General features: G+C 43.3%; 1 protein-coding gene across 3 annotated transcripts; it reads left to right on the top strand.

The window, feature by feature from the left end:
- Positions 1-1,614: 1,614 nt before the first annotated feature.
- AKAP17A (A-kinase anchoring protein 17A) lies at positions 1,615-10,229 on the top strand. 3 transcript variants are annotated; one of them, XM_061459812.1, is made up of 6 exons: positions 1,615-1,721; positions 2,071-2,161; positions 2,563-3,305; positions 5,421-5,569; positions 6,622-6,862; positions 8,314-10,229. In XM_061459812.1, exons 1-6 carry the CDS (start codon positions 1,716-1,718, stop codon positions 9,232-9,234), a joined length of 2,151 nt encoding a protein of 716 aa, XP_061315796.1. In that variant the 5' UTR covers positions 1,615-1,715; the 3' UTR covers positions 9,235-10,229. The 3 variants fall into 3 exon arrangements, with proteins under 3 accessions (XP_061315796.1, XP_061315797.1, XP_061315798.1); XM_061459813.1 differs by having other exon boundaries at positions 1,668-1,721; positions 2,071-3,305; XM_061459814.1 differs by lacking the exon at positions 1,615-1,721 and having other exon boundaries at positions 2,071-2,202.
- Positions 10,230-20,788: the final 10,559 nt, after the last annotated feature.

A 20,788-nucleotide genomic window follows, 5' to 3' on the forward strand; every position in this document is an offset into this window, starting at 1 on the left:
GTGAGGTGTCCCTGCCCATGGCAGGGGGGGTTGGAACTAGATGATCTTAAGGTCCTTTCCAACCCTAATTATTCTAGGATTCCAAGTGATGCCTTCTATTAGTCTATCTGTTGAAGTCAGAAAAAAGGTACAAGATTTCAGACATGATAGATGGCTTTTAAGGTTGGTAGTACAATGTATTTGTCAGTCGGGGAGAGACAATGTCTTACAGTAAAAACCAGATTTACATATGCTGTTGCACCTAGATACAGTCCCTCACTGATGTTTACTTCATCCTTCTTCTCCCCAGTAGGTGTGATACCCTTGCTCTAATGACTTACACTTCAGACTCTGAAACCTGAAGGGAGACATTTACTTTAGGTATCTCACTACAGTGAAAAAATAATAATAAAAATAACTCATCTGCCCAACACAGAATGTATTTGAGTAGAGACACTGTTTACCCCTGCTGCACTGCAGTACTGATGCTTGATTACATCTTTTAAAAGTAACATGTTATCACTACTTCTTCTTGCCCATATGTTTTACAGTATTATTGAATGTAATGCTTGAAACAGTTCTTTCATCAGAAAAACAGCCTATGAAAGCTGTCACAGGTGTGGCTGCTGTCACGGCATGGGTAACTTCAATTCTGGTATTTTGCAACTTTTAAGAGCATTTATTTACTCTGTTATTTTAAAATAATACACACAGTCTGGGGCTACCATAATGCACAGGATTATAAATCTCTGCCATACGCAGTGTCTCACTGTGCTGCTACTGAAACTTTCTGGAATGTAACTAGATCTGCTTTGTGTGCTCCCGAATTCAAGTCTGTAGGAGAAAGTGTGATAAACTATGCAGGGACTCTCAGCCTATAAAGCACGAACTATTTCATGCTGTTGTACAGTAGCAGTAGTTTCTGCTTTTACACTATCCCTTAACTAAACCATAGAAGAAACAAGAGCAGAACCAGCAGTTACCATCATCTGCGATGTGAAATAGTACCTCTGCACAAGAGCTGAGGTCTTGCTGCAGCTGCCGGGTTGGTTGACGGTGAACTCCTGTGCCATTTTCACTGGTGTTTTACAGTCATTATTTCCACACAGTGGCTAGCACCAGCCTGCCGTTAAAGGCTACTTACTGCAGTCTTGGTTTCTCAAGTGATGGGACCTGGTTGGAAAGGTCCTTAAAGCTCGTCCAGTTCCAACCCCACTACCATTGGGCAGGGACACCTTCAACTAGACCAGGTTGCTCAAAGCATTATCCAGCCTGGAGTTGAATGTTTTCAGGGATGGGGCAGCCACAGCTTCTCTAGGCAACCTGTTCAGCGCCTCATCACCTTCATACTGAATAACTTCCTCCTTCTATCTAGTCTAAATTTAAACGTGCCCCACCGGGAAGCAGCCCCGTTCGCACCTGCCGGGTGCACGCACACAGACAGCGCCGAGCACCGCGTGCGCCTGACGGACAGCCCGGGCTGCCCGGAGCAGCAGGACTTCTTTCGGAGACCCCTCACCGCGCTCCCGCCCCGCCGCCAGGCGCCGCTGGAGCGCCGCTACCATAGAGATCGCTACCATAGAGATCGCTACCATAGAGATCGCTACCATAGAGAGAGAGCGTTGCCGCCCCTTGCCGGCTGGGGACTTTTCCGCTATGCGGAAGCGGAAGAGGCCTGGCGGCGCGCGGAGTGGCAGGGGCTGGGGTAGGCAGCGGCGGCGGAGCCAGCCCAGCGGATGCCGGTGAGGTCGGGCGCCGGTGGGATCCCTGCAGGGGGCAGTGGGCAGTGGGCAGTGCTCTGGTGGTCCGGGGACGCGTACAGGAGGAGAAGGAGGAGGGTGCTGATAATGCTGCCCGGCACGTCCCGCTCGGGGCGGGGGGCCTTTCTCGGCGGCGTGTCCCCGGGTTCTCGCCCCGCCGCCTGGGCTCCTCTCACCAGGGGCAGTTGTCGGCTTTCCCGCAGCCGGTGGTGGTCGGTGGCGCCGGTGCGGGTCACGGCGCTTCCCCGCCTCCTACTGCTGCGGCTGCTGCGAGGGAGGGTGGTGGGGCTCCAGGCCTTTAAATAAAAGGAGTGTTTTTCTCTCCTTGCAGACACCTTCCAAGCCTTCCTGCTGGAGGAGTTGGGCTCTGCCTGGGCACCGGCCTGCTGGGATTTCCTGGTTGTTATGTAGACTTCAAAGCGGTGTAACATTGCTCTGCCAGTCCCTTCCTTCCTGAGAAAGGGTAGCTGCTTTCTGAGCGATCACATACCAACTTCACGTATCCCTAAGATTGTCATCAGCTTCTTGTTTTTTGTTTTTTCTTTTTTTTTTTTTCCGGAGGCCTTACTGAGGTTTTATTACTTAAAGGCTTTAGTAGTCATAAAGTAATTTAAGATGTTTGTACTACTCAGTTTTAACTCTGTAATTGACTCTTGTATTAAGAGACATTGTTTTACCTTGGGATTGGTTAAATGGCCAAAGAATTCAATTATTTATGGATAAGGGCTATTTTGTTTGACTAGTGTTGGCCTGTGACTTAAACTCGCATCTTTTATTTCTTTTATCCTATGCTTTTTCTGTGTTATGGCTGCTGCAACAATAGTTCATGATACATCAGAAGCTGTAGAGCTCTGTGCTCCCTGTGGGTTATACCTTAAACCCATTACAAAAATGACCATCAGTGTGGCACTCCCTCAGCTGAAACAACCAGGAAAATCCATTTCAAACTGGGAAGTGATGGAAAGATTGAAAGGGATGGTGCAAACTCATCAGTTTTCCACTCTGCGGATTTCTAAAAGTACAATGGATTTCATCCGGTTTGAAGGAGAGGTTGAAAATAAAAGTTTGGTTAAATCCTTCCTGGCATGCCTCGATGGCAAAACAATAAAGTTGAGTGGCTTCTCTGACATTTTGAAAGTCCGTGCTGCAGAATACAAGATTGACTTTCCAACCAGGCATGACTGGGACTCATTTTTCCGCGATGCAAAAGATATGAATGAAACTTTGCCTGGGGAAAGGCCAGATACTATTCACTTAGAGGGCTTACCTTGTAAGTGGTTTGCAGCAAAGGACTCTGGCTCTGAAAAGCCAAGTGAAGAAATCCTTATAAAAGTGTTCAGGAACTTTGGAGAAATACGTAATGTGGACATACCCATGCTGGACCCGTACAGAGAAGAAATGACTGGCAGGAATTTTCACACTTTCAGTTTTGGAGGCCATTTAAATTTTGAAGCTTATGTTCAGTATCAAGAGTATGCAGGTTTCATTAAGGCCATGAATGCCCTGCGAGGGATGAAGCTCATGTATAAAGGTGATGATGGAAAAGCAGTGGCTTGCAATATAAAGGTGAGAAACTGCAAGCTTTTGTTTTTTTTTTTTTGTGAGAAACCAAGTGCGATTGTTATGTCCCTAGTGCTTAAAACCTGCGTCTGTATACTGTAGTGATGACAACACGTAACACTAACAGCACAAGCATAGTTTTATGGAGCAGCTATAAGATAATATTTAAAGGGAAATGATGCAAGAAAGAGGTGGTGTTAAATTGTGAATAAAGCGTGTGGGGGAGGTGGTGTTGCTTTTTTAATGAGACAGTTCTAGAAGGAACTGCTTGATGGAAGGACCAAGTATGCAAACATGACCTGCTGAATAGTTTTTAGAAAGCAATATGTGTTTATGTATTTTGTTATTTAAAATTCTAATTCTGAACAAGTTCAGACATACTTCACCAGAAGGCTGACTTTAAAGCACATTGTTTTCTCTTGTGTTCACTACAGATAGAAAGATTTGGGGAGAATTTCACAACCTCTGTGTTTGGTTCCTGCACTCATGATGAGGTCCACCAGACAAGTGTCAGAACTCTGAAGTTCAATAGCATATGGCTGGTACAGCCTGGGGAAGACACAGTTAATCATTAGTGTGCTTCACATACAGAAAGGCCCCATAAAAATTTAAGTGATAACATTTATCTGAAGCAGTTTGCTGTAAATGCAGCCTTCATCATGTATAATATTCACATACTGAGTTTTCTAGATCTATTTTTTTTTGTAACCTCATTGTCTTAGAAAAGACAGCTATGACAGGAGAGAACAAGACAGTCTGTTCAGATGTAGTATCTATGAAAGCATGACCTGAAGAAAACTTGCTCCACTATGTTTGTAGGTGGTCTGTGCACGAATGTATCGGCTGAGTAAAATGTTTGCAGATCTGTTTCAATATGCTCAGTAGTCACTCACCAAATCAGAAAGTGGATTTCAGAAAAAAGCTTGAGTATTCCTGTGTGTAATGTGGGAACATGCAAATATTTAGTCGGTATAAGTAAAATACTGTAATCTTTTATGTTGTTGTCAAAGGTTGTTGGTTGGAAGCTGTTTGTACCTTGACCCTCAAGGTTTTCAAGGGGATGTGAAATTCAAAGTGTCACGTGCAGGGGATCAGGGTTCCCAAATTTAGTTTGGCTGTGTGGAAGGAAGCGTGCCTTGCTGGCAGCTGTCCTGGGGGTTGATAGGAAAGAGAGAGGGCTGCCTTTGCAACTCTGCAGTCAGGATAAGATCTCTTTCATATAAGGTCACACCTTGCCTGTCCTTCTAGCCTGTTGGTGAAATACCATTTTATGTAGAGCCTGGGTGAATTAAACTACAGAGTATGTGCTACTTGTTCTCTGCACCATGGTTCATGACCATGGACCTGTGGAAATGTCTCATAGATCCTCCTGCCTGCACACAGGTGGTACCTAGAATGGGAGATTAGGACACCAGCCCTAGTGTCCTGTTCCAGCATGCAGATAGACATGGCCAGGGTGTGCTCATATGTCCTATAAGCTGAGCATTTTCCTAGGTCTCAGTGCTCAGATGTGTGTAACGTTCTTTTCTTTCGTGTTCCCAGTCACTGACTTACTGCTTCAGGTCAGTGTACCTCAATTTGGGAATCTTGGTGTTAGGACTGATGTGGAAGCGCTTGCTTAAACCAGGTGCAGAATGTTGCAGGACTGTTTCTTCTGCTGAATTTCAAGATCACGGTTTTAGACAGAAAGAAAGGCCTTTATTTAGGCTCATTTTTACCTACTGCTCTACAGTCTTTAACAGCATACAGGAGTTGAAAGAGTTCTGTATGTTTCTGTTCTGACAGATTGAAAGCATTGGACAGCCAGGGCCTAAACCGCACTAGGGTTTACTTTTTAATGTCAGACACATATACAGGTGTAAACTGGCACCTGATTGTTCACGTGTGCCAGCATTTAGTTCCCAGTTACCTGGTTATAGTACTCTGTACTTGCTCTGGGCACAGAGAGAAGTTCCCTTTGTTTCAGAAAAGGTTTTATATTTCTGATTTTACTTACATTGCATTTTGGATAGTTTTGTGCTAGATTAAAATTGTTGGGGCTTGTGCAGGTTGTCAGGGATTTATTTTATTTTTTTTCCCCTGTCTACTTGTTAAAACTGTTTTCAATTGTATCCTGTAAAGGTTTCTTTTGACTCAACAAAACACCTCAGTGATGCATCAATTAAGAAGCGTCAGCTTGAAAGGCAAAAGCTTCAAGAGCTTGAAAAACAGAGAGAAGAACAAAAACGTAAAGAGAAAGAAGCTGAAGAAAAAAAAAAAGAGGAAGAAAGGTATTTATCACTTATGCCTGATTCCTAAAAATAAAACTGAGCAATAACAAAACTGTAGTTTCTTCTTGTATCAGCATTGGCAAATAGAAAATAACTATACACAGGTTGGCTTTCAACTTCTGTAGCTAAAGTGAAACACTTAAAACTGAGAATGTTGTGTTCCTTTTGAGGAATCAAATCAGGGATTATGACATTTGGAGAAAGTGTTTTACACCTTTTTTGGTGTTTTTTTCCCCGCTAACTGTAATTCCAAGAGCTGGGAGTTTAGATAGTGTGTAGTCATTCTGTGATGGAAAAATCTGCATTATAACTGAAGAACAGAAAATAATGCACTAGTTCTACTACTAGAAAACTTTGATACTGTAAAGCTTATTTGTTGTATCCTTCAGTCCTTTTCCTGGAAAGGCATGAGATACAAGCATACCTTAACAGTGACATTTTAAGAAAATATATAGGGGTGTAAATGTCATAAGACATTTACTATTCAGAATATAAACAAAAAAGGAGCAAAATGTTTCAGAGGTTGTGCGGTGTCCATTTGCCTTGATGTGTATAAATTCTCACTAGGTCATCTAGTAGGAGCCACGGATTGCAAAAATACTCAATTTCCTAAAAATTATGCCATTTGACACCTGATCTAGAAGCCCTCGGCCTTTCATGGAAGCTACCGTTTTTTCCCTGTGACTGAAAAAAACCCCACCAGCTCCTGCACACATTCATGGGCTTGGTAGTTTTCTCACTATGATGATTCGCTGCCCGGTTGCCTGATGTGTTATTCTCTCTGGTTGAACTGGTTTAAAAAAATAATATTTCTGTTGTAGCCATGTTTTATGTTTGGATCCCAATTTGTTTTAAAATATTGGCAGGCTGAGGATTGTTTGCTACCGCAACTCGTGATGAAAATTTTCACTGTTTTCTACTTCTGTTTTCCAGTAATCAAAAGCTTTACGTAGAAACAAATTTACTTAAAGTACAAAATACACTTTTACATAGAGTAGAAGTCTAAAATTGTACCTGCCCTGGATAAGGTAAAAATGTTAATCTCTTTCTAGGAAGCAGAGAGAGCTTGAAGAATATGAGAGAGAGAGAAAAAGAGAAGAAAAGTTGCGAAAGAGGGAACAGAAACAGAAAGATCGTGAAGTTCGACGAAACAAAAAGCAACTTGAAAAGCTTCAAGCTGAAGAACAGAAAAAACTGCAAGAGAAGATAAAGTTAGAAGAGAGAAAGCTCCTGTTAGCTCAGAGAAATCTTCAGTCTATTAGACTAATTGCAGAACTGCTAAGCAGAGCAAAGGTAACTTCAATATTTGGGAAGCTAATGAAGAATCCAGCAGAACAAAGCCGTTTACTGACTTGGGAGGGGGCAGAGAGTTCTGTTCATTAAACAACAGATTTAGTACTTCAGATACTATTTCTTGGATCAAAAATTCAGAAAAGTGCAATGAAACTGTATTTCTCCCTTGGTAAAATATGCACAAATAGGTAAATGGAAGAATGAACTTAAACCTGAAGTCCTAAGTAGCATTTTTTATCTGTAAACTAATTGGCATGATTGCTCTTAAGTGTAGTAAAAGAGTGTATAAGCATGATGAAGTGAACTAAATACAGAGGGTAAAGGTGCAGGGCTCCTCATTCTAATTTGAATCTGTTTCCTGTTTGGCTTTCAGCAGTTCCATTAACTATTCTTTGCTGTTTCAGAGAATGAGCTTTCATTGATTGATGTTTGAGAATGTGCAGAATGATTTTTCTGTAGGAAAAGTGCTGTCAGCTAAGGTTTTGAATGTTAGATCCTCTAACAATATTTTTATTTTTCACTGAAGCAGGATGTCATTTGCCTAAGATTTGGATGAGGTTATGTTAGGGTGTAATGTAATGTATGTCAAGTATTTTCTGTAGAAAAGAAAAACTGTGTGCCAAAGAACAGTATTTTTCCTTGATGCCAGTGTACCTCAGGAGAGTTTTTGACCTCATACAGTGCTGTGTGGTCGGTTACATGCTAATAAAAGGGAGGAATACTTCTTGCAGGCTTTGTAACTTAGCAGCTGTGAAACATAAAGGTCATCTGATCAAATAGAGCAGCGTGTTTCTTTCACTCCTGCAGTTTTGAAGTCTACACTAAGCCTGTCTGGGTCAGAATAAAAGAAAAAAGTTTGAACCTTCTTTTTCAGGACCATGAGTTTCTAAAGTGGTTGAAAAAATGAGAATCAGTTTCTGCTTTATATGTTTAATGATTTGGACCCACTGTAAAGATATCCTTTTGGATATGGTTTTTATGGGCCCACTGTAAGGTCATCTAGGAACCACAGATTGCAATAATCTAAGAGAAATTAATGTTTTAAATTTGAAGCCTTCAAGTGCTAGCCCTGATAAATACATTTTAATACTTCAAATTTCACTTGTTGTTCTAGCTTATGTGTTACTTTCATCATATCAAGGAACCATAAAGACCAAGCTTTGGTTTTGCCTTGTCAAACAGATGGGAGAAACGTAACACTCAAAAGAGTTTGTGGACGTCAATAGTTTGAGATTATTGATGTCTCGCCTAACAGCAGTTTTGTGTTAGTGCGTTCTTTTTGTTTGTATTTTCTTTCCCTTTAAGAAAGAAACAGTAATTTTTTGGCAGGATGGTTCAGTTTGTTATATTTTCTTGCCAAATTGCTGCTTTTACATTATGGTATAACTTGAAAGTGTGAACAAGATTTACAAATATTTTTTTGTTTACTCTTTCCTTTGACTATCTTTCAGACAGTAAAGCTTTTGGAGCAAGAACAGAATGAAGAAAGGATTTGTCTTCAGCAGCTAGAGGAGAGACGAAGGCTCCAGGAGGCTGAACTGAAACGCGTGGAAGAAGAAAAGGAAAGAGCACTGGGGTTGCAGAGAAAAGAAAAGGAACTGAGGGAAAAACTACTGAACAATCTTCTGAGCAAGAAAATGGATGCAATTAATCAAAGCAAAGAAGAAACTGAAGCATCTCAGTCTGATGTGCTGAAAACCCCTAGTGGTGTTCCACACACTGTGTCTTCCAGCTGCATCACTTCTACCTCAGGACAGGCTGTTACAAGCAAACTGGCTTCCAGCTCTCAAGGTGACATTGCAGCCTCTGAAAATGTAAACGCTCAATGCAAGTACTTGAATGGCAATATTAATGACAAAGTTCATGTCAAAGAAGGTCAGAAATTTCATACCACAAACTCTGAGAGGTGTCCTCAGAAAAGAAGTTCAGGGGTACTTTCATGTCTTCCTGTCAGTAACCAGCAACAAAAGAGCCTCTCTAACTCTGACCAGAATACTTGCAGGAAGGACTTGCGCTGTGAGCAGCGCAAACATAGCACAGAGCCAAGAAGGAGAAAGAGCCGGTCGTGTAGCAGCGTAAACACTGATGAGAGTAAGGGTAAACGCGAGAGGAACAGGCACAGAAGAGATGAGAGTTACCAGAATGAAAAGCACAGGAAAGAAACGAGGTATTATAGACACTCTAGCAGAAGTTACAGTCCTCGACGAAGCCATAGTCCTCGTCGAAGAAGTGTAAGCCCTAGACGTTCACGTTGCAGAAGAACACGCAGTAGGGAACGTAAACGAGACAGACGAGAAAGAAGTCGTAGTCATAGAAGTGTGAGCAGGAGGTGGAGGCACCGGAGATCACTGAGTAAGCAAAGGAGTACTTGAGTGGGTAGTGGAGGCCTTGGCTTCTTGGAGAAGCTGTGGCTGGACAAAAAGGCCAGAAAGTTGTAAACGAGACCTCTTCGGTGTGACTGCTGTAGAAAACACGTTTGTTTCAACCAGTGGTTAATTTCATCTAGTCCCTGAAGTCAAGAAGATAGATGACTGATTTTTTTAACGTTCCTTCATGCTTTGTTGTCTCTTTCTAGGTTTCTACCACAATGTACAGGTATAACCACTTGTGCTTGTGCTCGAGTTCCTACAGTGCTAAAAGCCAACCTGTTTTCTTGGTTTTCAGTTTTCTAAACCTTAATTTTAGTCAATTTAGTTTTTATTATCACCTGCTTTGGCTTGAGAAGTACTGGGTGCCAGTTAGAGGAACTCCAGATGTGACAAGCCTTTTCACACATATTTGATTTAAAATGCTTTCTGCTGCATTCAATTAAATCACTTGTAACAGAGTAGAGTTTTTGCTGATTGAGATGCATAGCAGGACTTTTGCATAGTTCTTAAAACTGACTATAGAGATACACAGGAGATCTTTTTTAAACTGCTGTAATTCCTTCATACGTCTGTAGGGTGCCAAGCTTTGGTGCCCGAATTACTCTGGCATGTAATGCTGTTGGTATAATACTGCTTTCCATGGAAGAGAGGTGCACTGATGTAGGAAGTAAGAAGCAATGTTAAAATGGTTGAAAAATTTTTCTGGTATTTTGTTGACATATTTGGCTTTGTAACTACTTCAGGTGGTGTAGAGCCACTTGAAGCATTTTTTCAGGTACATACAGAGGTAGCCATTGTCTTTGATAAAGGGGCCTTCTTGCTAAATTATTTTTACTTGTGGTGTTGGAAAGTAAGGCTGCAGTGTCTCTTATTAAATCCATTTAAGAATACTTTTGCTTCTAAAATGCAGCTCAGGAATATTAAAAGCTATAACATTACAGTGAAAGAGTCTATTTTGCCTTTTTATGGTAAATTAAAAAGAAACTGTTTCCAGTGAACTGAAGTTGCTGGTTTTGTATGTCAGTGTATTAAAATCTGCTAAAGTGTCATGCGAGAACCCATTTGCTGAAAAAAATCACTCAACACATTTGAATAATGAAGCTTAAACACTCTTCTCAATGGTCCTGTGATGTGCAGCTCTGTCAACTGTTAATTCATCAGTATGTGTACTCTTTATCTTCAGCCTTCAGATGCCGTTTTAATCACAATTATCTGTCAAATCAAAGTGTATCCCTTTCCTGCAGTGCCTGAGGAACACTTTGGGGCTGCAGCTCAGCCAGATCCCTGGCTGTCTGATTTTGCATTACTTTCAGTGAATTCATGTGGGGGCTGTTTCTTTCTAGACCATGCTGCTGAAATCTTGTAGTTACTAGCTGTGGAAAGAATTTTGTCTTCCTGGTAAGTCATGGCTTTAATGATCTCCAATTAATTCTATTACTTACCGAGTTTTTGTGACTTCTCTTGTGAGTTTCACCACTGTCTTGGGGGCCAAGGGCTAGACTGACTTACCTTAATCATCTCAACACCAGAAATTTCTTGAATTCTAAGTAGTTGCTTTCTGTGGAGAGTTCATTTTTCTTCTGTGTCTGTTAAAGTGTTAAAGGCCTATCTGCCTGATGATAAGTTCATCTTCAGCAATGATTTAGCTAAAATCTAGTCTCATGTTGGCTGCAAATATTTCATAAGGTGGGTGGGATGCCTGTTTGTAAATGCATGCAATTCTTCTTAGCCTGCTATTAAAAACTGACATACTGCCCATGGTAGCACCATTTTAAAAAAAGGAAAAGTGTATTCTGTCTGCAGTTACACAAGAAGTTAAACTAATGGCTGTTGGCACCAGTGTCTTTCAGCTCCTGATTAAATTTTTACTAGAATTTCTGCAGTATATTTCTATTTAGATTTCCACTGGGATTGATGGATCGGGTGGGGGTCTTGATGGTGTATTACGTAGGCAACTGGGGAGATGCCGCTTTACGATGCTATGTTCGGGAAGTCATCAAGCTAAGAGTGCAGTGTCATTGCCAAGAGTAGAAGCAGTTAAAGCAGTGGCATTCACCAAAAAATGTTCAAGTTCTATGAGAAGAATCCAATAGATGCTGTTGTTTGATACTGAAAAAAAGACTCTGCTTGTTGGGGCACAGGGAGGGCATCAAGAGCAGGTTTCATATCCCACCCCAAAATGATTAAATTCCATAAGCTCCCCTGACGTTTAGGGCAGTCACTGAAGCCAGAGAAGAGAGTTGTGGGGAAGATCTTCAGCTCTCAAGTTTTGATAATCATTCAGCTTAACACACTATATCCAGCACTGGCTTCATGCAATGTCGTAAAAGTGCAGTAACGTGAAGTAACTCAGGTTTTTATAGTGTTTGTATTATTACTTTTTTTCACAGCAGCCTATGGAAGAAAAGCCTGAAAGTGTTTTGAAGTCACTTGCAAATACTTTCCAAAATGCAGAGGGCATGTAAAACAAGTCCGCTTTCAGTCAGACAGCTGAGCCCTGTAAAAACTTCTTAAATCTCCTAGTAGGTAAAGCTGCCTAATAACTGCTCAGCGCAGTGTTTATCTAGTCTTAGCAGTATTGTTGCTCCAGGTATATAGTTTGTATCAAAGCTCTCCAAGACTTTTTTGGTGCTGAATCCTCTGAAATCATCTATCCTTGCTTTGGGTCTGCTGTGATGGAGTTAACCTTCTTCATAGCTGCTGGTGTGGTGCTGTGTTTTGGACTTGTGACAATGTTGTTAACCCAGCAGTGCTTTTACCTATTGCAGGGCAGTGCTTGTACAGTGTCAAGGCTGCCTCTGTTTTGCATATTGTGCGCAACTTCCCCCTGAATGGGTACTAAGGTTGGGAGGGAACAGAGCTGGGACAGCTGACCCCAGCTGACCAAAGGGATATCCTCTGCAATATAATATCAAGCTCAACAATAAAAATGAGGGCTTTTGTCTTTCCAAGGTTGCTCCAACACGATCTGGGTGTCAGTTTGCTTGTGGTCTTTATTGATGATAGGCTTTGAACTGCAAGGAAACTTGGAAAGACTTGAAACTGTAATCTTTTAATAAGATCACAAATATAAATTATGTCCAATATAGTTTATTCAGGTTTTAATTATGGCTGAGGTATGTGCTTGTACAAAACCCTCGATGATGCAGTAACTTCAAGAATATAATTTTCAATAGAAAACAATTGCTCTTTGTTCTGTATTGATTATCACTCAGTACATTTCTATCAGTTATTTTCTAAAGGGTCTTAGTGTTTGAAATGAAAGAACGTAGGATACCAGCAGGCTTTATAATGTCTTCTAGAAGCTGAAATACCAAAGTTACTGATACTTTTCCCTGCTCTGAAAGAGTGTGATGCTGACTGCTTGAATCTGACCTGCTTGCTGACTTTCAGGAGCTGTCTAAAAGCAGATAAAACTAGTTGGTCTTTTTTCTTACATTTCAATGTATGTCTGAGTGACCTTGAATTCATATGAAAAGATAAGTATTTAATGTCCACCCTTCGCTGGGTTAGCTGCTTTGAAGCAATGTCCTTTTGAAATTAATTTCAAACTTTGGCTAACAAACTTTGGTCTAATTAATGGAGGAGTTCCAATAATCAGTTACTGCTCTTGTTTAATTATTGAATGTGCAGTGCTCAAATCACACTGCAGTTACAGGCTGTAATATTAAGGAAACTGAACAGTAAAGGATTTAGCAACTAATACTAAAGACATATCAAAGTAATAAATACTCCTGAAACACTGAATTTATGTTGGCAGGGTTGAATACTGAGTACAGTCTAACTTAGCTACTATGCTGCCTCTACTTTCATACCTGTAGCTACTAGAAATCCAATCCAATGAGAGTGCCTGCAGACTGGTCAGAGAGGATTATGTACCGGTAGTAACCTGACTCTCTCTGTCTAGGATTGTCATGAGTTGCATGATACTTGGGACCCATTGCGTCAAAGTTACATATCTTACTCCATTTGTCTGGCAATATTCAGTGTTTGTTTTGGTGGCTTTGTTCTGGTGGGTTGTAAGCAGGAATATAGATTTATTCACTATTTGTATCAGAACATCAAGGATCTGAGTGAGCAAGAATGAAAGTCTGTGGTTTTTTTTCTCCATTAGACTACTGTTTGATAAGTTGGAGCTTGGATGTCAGCTTTCATCTTGACTGAATGCATGGCAGCCCCAGGGGCATAGGGTGGAGATGCAGAAAGAAATCTCGAGCCAGTGGGATCCCACCTTGCTCATGAGGATGTGTAGGGTCCAGAAGTGTATTAATCATCTGTTGATACAAGGTAGCATGTGACCTCTTATCATCTGAGGATGAGGACCCTGCTTACCACAAACCACTTGCAGAAAGGTCCGAGCTGCAGTGGGTGGGAAGGTTGTGGGCCAGAGCTCCTGTAAAGTAATTTTGATGATGTATAATTCGTATTGCCAGAACTAATTGATATTAGTAAGGAGTGGTTACCAAAGATGTGGCCATACTCATGTTTTCATCTAATTGACTCTACCTTCGAAGAGTAATGTGTTCAATGACCTAGAATAAGTGCATATGCATGATTAGGTATGCATATAAAAACATTTGATGTTATCTGGAAGGATTGTCTTGAAAGCTGTTAGGGAAAATGGGATATTTTTGCAGTGAGCACAGGGCTATGCCAGGGACTGTGAATCTGTAACTGCAAACCAGTGAGACTTGATTACTGACCACACCAGTGTTAGCTTTAGGGCAGTTCTGAAACATGTATCAGATTGTGTAACAGACTATTACCACTACTCATGTTTGATAGCAGTGGTAGAGATGTTGGTAGAGTCTATATAAGACAACAGTTAAGCCAACTAGTTTGGTAGATGCCTTAAGTCATAAATGGGTGAGCAAACTTGACCACTGATGTCGTCTATTGCTATGCAAGTTAAGGGTGGGGTTTTATTATAATTAAGAGGTAATATATGTATTGCCTGTGTTTTGATCTGGTATTCTGACTTTCAGGTTTGGTTATAATTTGGATACAACACCTATTTCATAGAATAGTTAGGGTTGGAAAGGACCTTAAGATCATCAAGTTCCAACCCCCCTGCCATGGGCAGGGACACCTCACACTAAACCATATTACCCAAGGCCTCATCCAACCTCGTCTTAAACACTGCCAGGGATGGAGCATTCACAACCCTATTCCAGTGCCTCATCACCCTAACAGGAAATAATTTCCTCCTTATATCTAGTCTAAACTTCCTGTTTAAGTTTTAACCTGTTACCCTTTGTCCTGTCACTACAGTCCCTAATGAAGAGTCCCTCCCCAGCATCCCTATAGGCCCCCTTCAGATACTGGAAGGCTGCTGTGAGGTCTCCACACAGCATTCTCTTCTCCAGGATGAACAGCCCCAACTTTCTCAGCCTGTCTTCATATGGGAGGTGCTCCAGTCCCTTGATGGTCCTTGTGGTACTCCTCTGGACTTGTTCCAACAGTTCCATGTCCTTTTTATGTTGAGGACACCAGAACTACACACAGTACTCCAAGTGAGGTCTCACAAGAGCAGAGTACAGGGGCAGGATCACCTCCTTCGACCTGCTGGTCATGCTCCTTTTGAGGCAGCCCAGGATACGGTTGGCTTTCTGGCTGCAAGCACACACTGCTAGCTCATGTTCATTTTCTCATCGACCAGCACCCCCAAGTCTTTCTCCACAGGGCTGCTCTGAATCTCTTCTCTGCCCAGTCTGTAGCTGTGCCTGGGATTGCTCCGACCCAGCTGTAGGACCTTGCACTTGGCATGGTTAAACTTCATGAGGTTGGCATCAGCCTACCTCACAAGCATGTCAAGGTCCCTCTGGATGGCATTTCTTCCCTCCAGGGTATCAACCAAACCACACAGCTTGGTGTCATTGGCAAACCTGCTGAGGGTGCACTCAATCTCACTGTCTATGTCAGCGACAAAGATGTTGAACAAGACCGGTCCCAACACCGATCCCTGAGGGACACCACCTGTTAGTGGTCTCCAGCCGGACATTGAGCCATTGACCACAACTCTTTGTGTGCGGCCATCCAGCCAGTTCTTTATCCACCAAGTGGTCCATCCATCAAATTGATGTTGCTCCGATTTAGAGACAAGGACGTCATGTGGGACAGTGTTGAAGGCTTTACACAAGTCCAGGTAGATGACATCAACTGCTCTACCCCTGTCCATCTGTTCTGTAGCCCCATCATAGAATGCCACTAAATTGGTCAGACAGGATTTCCCCTTAGTGAAGCCATGCTGGCTGTCACCAAGCACCTTGTTGTTTTTCATGTGCCTTAGCGTGCCTTCCAGGAGAATCTGCTCCAAGATTTTGCCAGGCACAGAGGTGAGACTGACTGGTCTGTAATTCCCCGGGTCATCCATTTTCCCCTTCTTGAAAATGGGGGTTATATTTCCCTTTTTCCAGTTGTCAGGAACTTCACCTAACTGCCATGATTTTTCAAATATGATGGACAGTGGCTTAGCAACTTCATTTGCCAGCTCCTTCAGGACCCGCGGATGGATCTCATCTGGTCCCATGGACTTGTGCACATTCAGATTTTTAAGATGGTCTTGAACCAGATCCTCTCCTACAGTGGGCCCAAGGTCTTCATTCTCACAGTCCCTTTGTCTGCCTTCCAAGACTTGTGTGGTGTGGTCAGAGCCTTTGCCACTGAAGAGCGAGACAGAGAAGCCGTTCAGAACCTCAGCCTTCTCCAAATCCTGTGTAGCCAGTTCTCCCAAGAGCTTCCTGAGGGGGCCTCTGTTCTCCCTAGTCTGTTTTTTATTTGCTATGTACCTGTAGAATCCCTCACTGTTATCCTTAATATCCCTAGCCAAGTTTAATTCTAACTGAGCCTTAGCTTTCCTAACCTGGTCCCTAGCTTCCCGGACAACATCCCTGTACTCTTCCCATGCCACCTGTCCTTGCTTCCACTTATTATAAGCCTCTTTTTTCATTTGAATTTTCCTCAGCAGCTCCTTATCCATCCAAGGAGGTCTCCTGACCCTCCTGCTGCACTTCCTTCTAGTTGGGATGCAACACTCCTGAGCTTGTAGCAGGTGATCCTTGAATATCAACCAAGAGTCTTGGGACCCCCTGCCCTCTAGGACTATATCCCATGGAACCTTACTAAGCAGGTTCCTGAAGAGACCAAAGTCTACTCTTTTGAAGTCCAGGGCAGTGAGCTTGCTGCACACTCTTCTCACTGTCCTGAGGCTCTCAAATTCAACCATCTCATGATTGCTGCATCCAAGGCTGCCCTGGAGTGTCACATTTCCAACGAGCCCTTCCCTGTTGGTAAGCATGAGGTCAAGCATGGCACCTTTCCTTGTCGGCTCCTCTATTACTTGCAGAAGGAAGTTGTCTTCTACGCAATCAAGGAGCCTCCTGGATTGCTTGTGCTGGGCTGTACCGTCCTTCCAACAGATATCAGGGTGGTTAAAGTCCCCCATGAGAACAAGGGCCTGTGAGCGTGAGGCTTTTCCTATCTGTCTATAGAGTGCTTCATCCACAGGTTCTCCTTGATCAGGCGGTCTGTAACAGATCCCCACAGTAATGACTCCCATAGCTATATTCCCTTTAACCCTGACCCACAAACTCTCTGTTGACTGCTCACCTGTCCCCAGACAGAGTTCCATACTCTCCAGCCTATCCCTAACATAAAGGGCAACTCCCCCTTCCCTCCTGCCAGGCCTGTCTTTTCTAAAGAGCCTGTAACCTTCCATTCCAACACTCCAGTCATAGGAGCCATCCCACCATGTTTCTGCGATGCCTATTATATCATGCCCCCATAGATGTGCACACATCTCTAATGCCTCTTGTTTGTTCCCCATGCTACGGGCATTTGTATAGAGGCATCTGAGCTGAGCTCCAAATGAAACCGGCTCATTGGCTGGAGGAGCTGGGATATCTCTACATTGCTCTGAGCATTTATTATAGGTGCTGGCAACTGACTGGGTGTGTTGGGATGGAATGATGCCCCCTTCCCTCAAAGCATCTAGTTTAAAGCCTCCTTGACCAGTCTGGCAAGCCTCCTACCAAAACTGCTCTTTTCCTTCTTTATCAGACCAGCTCCACCAGCCCCCATTAGACCTGGCCTACAAACTTGGGTCCTGTGTTCAAGACACCCAAACCCCTATGACACCACCCTTTTAACCATTTATTAACCTGGCTAATCCTCCTATCTTTTTGTACGTCCTCCCCTTCATCCTGGAGAATTGATGAAAAGACTATCTGAGCTCCAGAGCCCCTAAACACCTCCCCCAGGGCTCTGTAGTCCTTCTTTATGTTCCCCAGGCTACTGCTATCTATATCCCTAGCACCCACATGTATCACCAGGAGTGGGTAATAGTCAGTGGGACTTACTAGAGCAGGCAGCCTCTCTGCCACATCCCTGATCCGTGCCCCTGGTAGGCAACACACCTCCCTTGAGACGGGGTCAGGCCGACAGACGAGTGCTTCTGTCCCTTTCAGTGTAGAGTCCCCTACTACCACGACCCGCCGCTTTTTCCTGGCAGCACCAGTAGAGATCTTCTTTCCCAGGGCATCAGGCGGCTGTTTCTGGCTCAAGTGCGTTTCCTCATCAGCCCCCTGCAGGGCAGCAAAGCCGTTCTGGGTGGGGACAACAGATTTAGGAGGAAACCCCTTGCTTTTGATTGTCCTTTTCGTCCTTTTTTTGTTTTTTTTTTTTTGTTTGTTTGTTTGTTTTTGTCACTAATTCCCAGCTTTCCAGGTTAGCAGCCTCCTTCTTTCCTTCATGAGCTACAGGTGAAGCTTGAAGCCCCTGCACAGTTTGGGCCGGGAGCAAGCATTCAGGCTACCTCTCAGCTTCCCTGACATCTCGCAGTCTATTAACAGCATCCCGCAGCTCAGCCCCTGCTGCAGGAGGACCTCCACCAGGGAGCACCGAGTGCAGCCCTGCCCATTGCGCACCCTCCCCTCACCAGACCAGTGCAGGCACTCTCTACACCCCCAGCTCTGCACTGCAGCCTCCCCTCTCATCGGCTCTGTCTGGGTGCCTACGCTGGCCACCGCCGGGGCAGCCAGAGCAGAGCTCCCGGACCGGGCCCTGCTCATAGGACGAGTGCTCACCATCCCGCTCCCCTGCCAGCGCGAACTGCCCCGCCTCGCCGTTTGCCCCTCCTGTTCGCCGCGCTCCCTGGGCCAGGTTTTTATCCACTCAGGGCTGGTGCAGCTGCTCCTGCCTGTGAGTCAGCTGCTCGCTCTCGTCAGCTGAGCTGCCGGCTCCTGGGCAGGTCCTGTCGAGGACTTGAGGCTCCCTCGGTGGCTCTCGCCGCTCTGAGTTGAGGCTCCTGGACGCTGATCTCCCCCCTGCTCCGGTGTTGAAGGCGTCCTCTCTCGAGCTACTCACCTCAGCAATTCAGCTACTCGCCTCAGCAGCTGATTAAGCATATGTTGCATTCTGTTGCTCTGGCATTTCCGCAGCCCAATGAACCTGGTATTGGCAGAATGTATCTTTTGCTGCCTCATAAAAAATTTGCAGAATTGTTGCTAGTGTTTGTACAAAGCAGCAGTCTAGTTGTGGGTGATCCTTCAGAACTGGGTCTGCAGCATGGATTCCTCTAGCGTCTTACATTCCTACATATGTAAGTATTATTACTGTTAAAGGCAAGTGTACCCTTGTTTTTTTTTGTTTGGCTTGATTTTTTTGTTGTTGTTGTTGTGTTTTTGCTTTGTTTTTTTGTTTGTTTGTTTTTTTTTTTTGCTTATAACGGGCTCTTGAGGCTTCTTTGAAGTGGTACGCATCACCATCCTTTCTTCTTCAATCACAGCACAGAAAATAATCTGATCTCTTTCCCCCTCACATGCTGTATCCTCTGAACACATTGCTTCCTGCCTCACAAAAAATCTCACAGATTAGCTCAAACAAATGCTTTGTCATAGTAGTAGGTTATAAACCTTTTGAAGAGTCAAAACTGATCAGAATTGTTTTCTCATTGATATTTAATCTAGTTGTATGTGCACTGTGAACCACCAGAACCACTTTCTCATTTCCTGCGCTGCCTTTCCTTCCTTCCCTGGTGGAATGGAGGAGAGAACCAGAAAAGTAAAAGTGGGAAAACCCATGGGCTGAGATAAAGACAGTTTAACAGATAAAGTGAAAGCTGCACGCAAACAAAGCAAAATAAGGAATTGATTCAGTGCTTCCCATGGGCAGGCCGGTGTCCAGTCATCCTCAGGAAAGCAGGGCTCCATCACGTGTAACAGTTATTTGGGACAACAAATGCTGTCACTCTGAGCATCCTCCCCTTCCTTCTTTCCCCAGCTGTACATGCTGAGCATGATGCCATATATTATGGAATATCCCTTGGGTCAGTTGGGGTCATCTGTCACGGCTGTGCCCCCTCCCAGCTCCTTGTGCACCCTCTGCCTACACGCTGGTGGGGTGAGGAGCAGAGCAGGCTTTGACTCTGTGTAGGCACTGCTGAGCAGTAACAATAATATTCCTGTGATATCAGCACTGTTTCCAGCACAAATCCAAAACATAGCCCTATGCTAGCTTCTATGAAGGAAATTACCCCAGTGGAAACTACCATAGTTGCAAACGGCATAAGACTTTATAAAAATGTTTCAGGTGAGTCACCAGGTAAAGGCTTCAGGGATGCTTGCCCATGCCAAGCTGTGAAAACCCTTGTTTTTGAAACTCTTTGAAGAAATAGATGAGTGTATTATCAGATTAGCAATTGTAAAATGGTCTGTGCAAGTCAGTTGCATGTCCACTGACTGCTTTATGATGCTTGACAGAATACAAGTAATTTCTGACATGAGAGCCTGCCTCAGCTGCTGCCTAGCTTGGTTTTTGCATTTCTCTCTAGAGTTTTGGGCTCTGCCATTCTTAGCTAGTGAGCTTGTCTGTCCTCAGGGAGTGTACGCTTCTTCTCTGCTGGGACTTTCCTCTGACAGAGATCTCAATGAATATTTGGTTGAATTATTTGTTGAGCAATTATTTGCAGGCCAGAAAGTTAAACCAAGAATTACTCTGGATTGCTTGTGATAGATTTTGGATGAAGGCATTCTCAGTCAGTTGTTACGATAAGAAAGACTGAGGAGAAGGGAAGGCTTGCTTCAAGAGTGACCTGGGTATACAGGATTTCCTGCCCACTCCAAATGTTTGTCAGTAATATATGTGATATAAACAAGGAAAAAATAAAATTGGTGTCAAAAATTGACAGAAGGATGTCATGTTAATAGGGTAAGGCATCTGTTGTAAAACATGAGAAGAATTACAAGTTACAAAGAGGAAAAGGAACATTTTGTTTTAGAACTGGATGTTATATTTCAAAGAAAAGTGTGATACTGAATATCTTAGCTTTTTAGGGTTCTTAGAGAAGGGATGGGGCTCAGTGGTGGCACAAACTGTATTATCCTACTACACTTCCAGGAATATTTAGAGGCTTAGCAATGATAGCAAGGCACAGTTGTTTCCATATTAGCATTACTCCTTATCATAGTCACGTCCCTGAGATTTGTTCTTGTTACTTGTAAAGAAGGTTTCATATGTGAAAAAAAGTGTCATCTTCCATTTCTCACTGGCAGACACTTTA

The sequence above is a fragment of the Pezoporus flaviventris genome, unplaced genomic scaffold (assembly GCF_033815535.1).
Source record: "Pezoporus flaviventris isolate CSIRO_AGI_PZ_B2104156 unplaced genomic scaffold, CSIRO_AGI_Pfla_v1 ptg000030l, whole genome shotgun sequence".
In the NCBI taxonomy this organism is placed as follows: Eukaryota; Metazoa; Chordata; class Aves; order Psittaciformes; family Psittacidae; genus Pezoporus; species Pezoporus flaviventris.

What these genes read in the sequence shown, in the direction of transcription:
- AKAP17A (XM_061459812.1), top strand. An exon ending in CAGTGGCTTGCAATATAAAG is followed by an intron (nt 3,306 to 5,420) that starts GTGAGAAACTGC and finishes TATCCTGTAAAG; the next exon opens with GTTTCTTTTGACTCAACAAA. An exon ending in AAAAAAAAAGAGGAAGAAAG is followed by an intron (nt 5,570 to 6,621) that starts GTATTTATCACT and finishes ATCTCTTTCTAG; the next exon opens with GAAGCAGAGAGAGCTTGAAG.